General features: G+C 45.1%; 1 protein-coding gene across 1 annotated transcript in view; it reads left to right on the top strand.

The window, feature by feature from the left end:
• pcnx2 (pecanex 2) overlaps nt 1-778 on the top strand; it is a 40,773-nt gene extending 39,995 nt beyond the window's left edge. The window contains exon 40 of the mRNA XM_080450329.1: nt 363-778. Coding sequence (XP_080306455.1) covers nt 363-536 — 174 coding nt within the window. The 3' untranslated portion in view covers nt 537-778. The remainder of the gene's footprint in view (nt 1-362) is intronic.
• Nucleotides 779-1,044: the final 266 nt, after the last annotated feature.

A 1,044-nucleotide genomic window follows, 5' to 3' on the forward strand; every position in this document is an offset into this window, starting at 1 on the left:
TGCATAACCGTAGTCCCAGGTTTCCATAAGCTGGCATAACCGTTTCCTGGTCCGGTTCAATTCCGATTTGTTTGATTGACTCGACAGCAGATTTGAACGGGAAACGCAAATTACACATTTATGTGTTTCCCGATCAAATCTGCAACCGAGCCAATCAAATGAAGCTAAGGGAAAATCAACCGGAACATGAAACGGGGTATGCCACCTTCTGGAAATCCAGGACTACAGTTATGCACTGAGCCGCCCTATTCAGGTTCCAGTGCGTCGCCATCTGAAAAAGATCATGACATAAGTGAAGATTTATTTTTCAGTTTAATACATCTCTCTCCATCTGACTCTTCTTGTCTTTTGCTGACTCTTAGTGGACATCGGAAGCGTATGAGAGTATAGACGCAACGTACTCTAACGCTGCCATTGGTCCAAAAGACAGCACGCAGTCAGGTGACCGAAGCTGCGGCCAGCTATTGGAGAATACACAGGAAGACTCCGCCTCGGCGTCGACTGTCCCAGAGGCGACGGATCAAAAGACTGACTAAAGAGAGAGAAAACACACACCACACACACACACACACACACACAGACACACGTGCGTGCGAGAGACGACTGAGAGTGCACGGACACGTCCATACCGTATACAGAAAAGACTGTACGAATGATCACATGCGAGACTTCACACTACATGTCTAGACACATGCAGACGATTGTATGAGAGAACACCCATGCACACGAACCTGCCGCCTCTCCTGTCCTCAGCATGGTCTCACCCTGTTGTCTGAATGTAAAGAAACTAAAAAAGTGATCTCTGATCCACTGATCGAATAAAGACTTTTTAAAACAGATTGCTTCCCTCTCTGTCTTGACCACGTCACTGCATTGGACGCATTGATTATGTGAGCTGATTTTGTATTTATTTATTGTTATTTGTAACCCATTCAATCCGGTGTGTCAACCCATTTTAGATTATTTTATACTTTGGCTATTCAAAAATAGCAGATATACAAGCTCATAGCGCGGCACCAAGTGCCTCACTATGGCCTTGTAGAT

Source organism: Gymnoscopelus braueri, assembly GCF_963280865.1.
Source record: "Gymnoscopelus braueri genome assembly, chromosome: 14".
In the NCBI taxonomy this organism is placed as follows: domain Eukaryota; kingdom Metazoa; phylum Chordata; class Actinopteri; order Myctophiformes; family Myctophidae; genus Gymnoscopelus; species Gymnoscopelus braueri.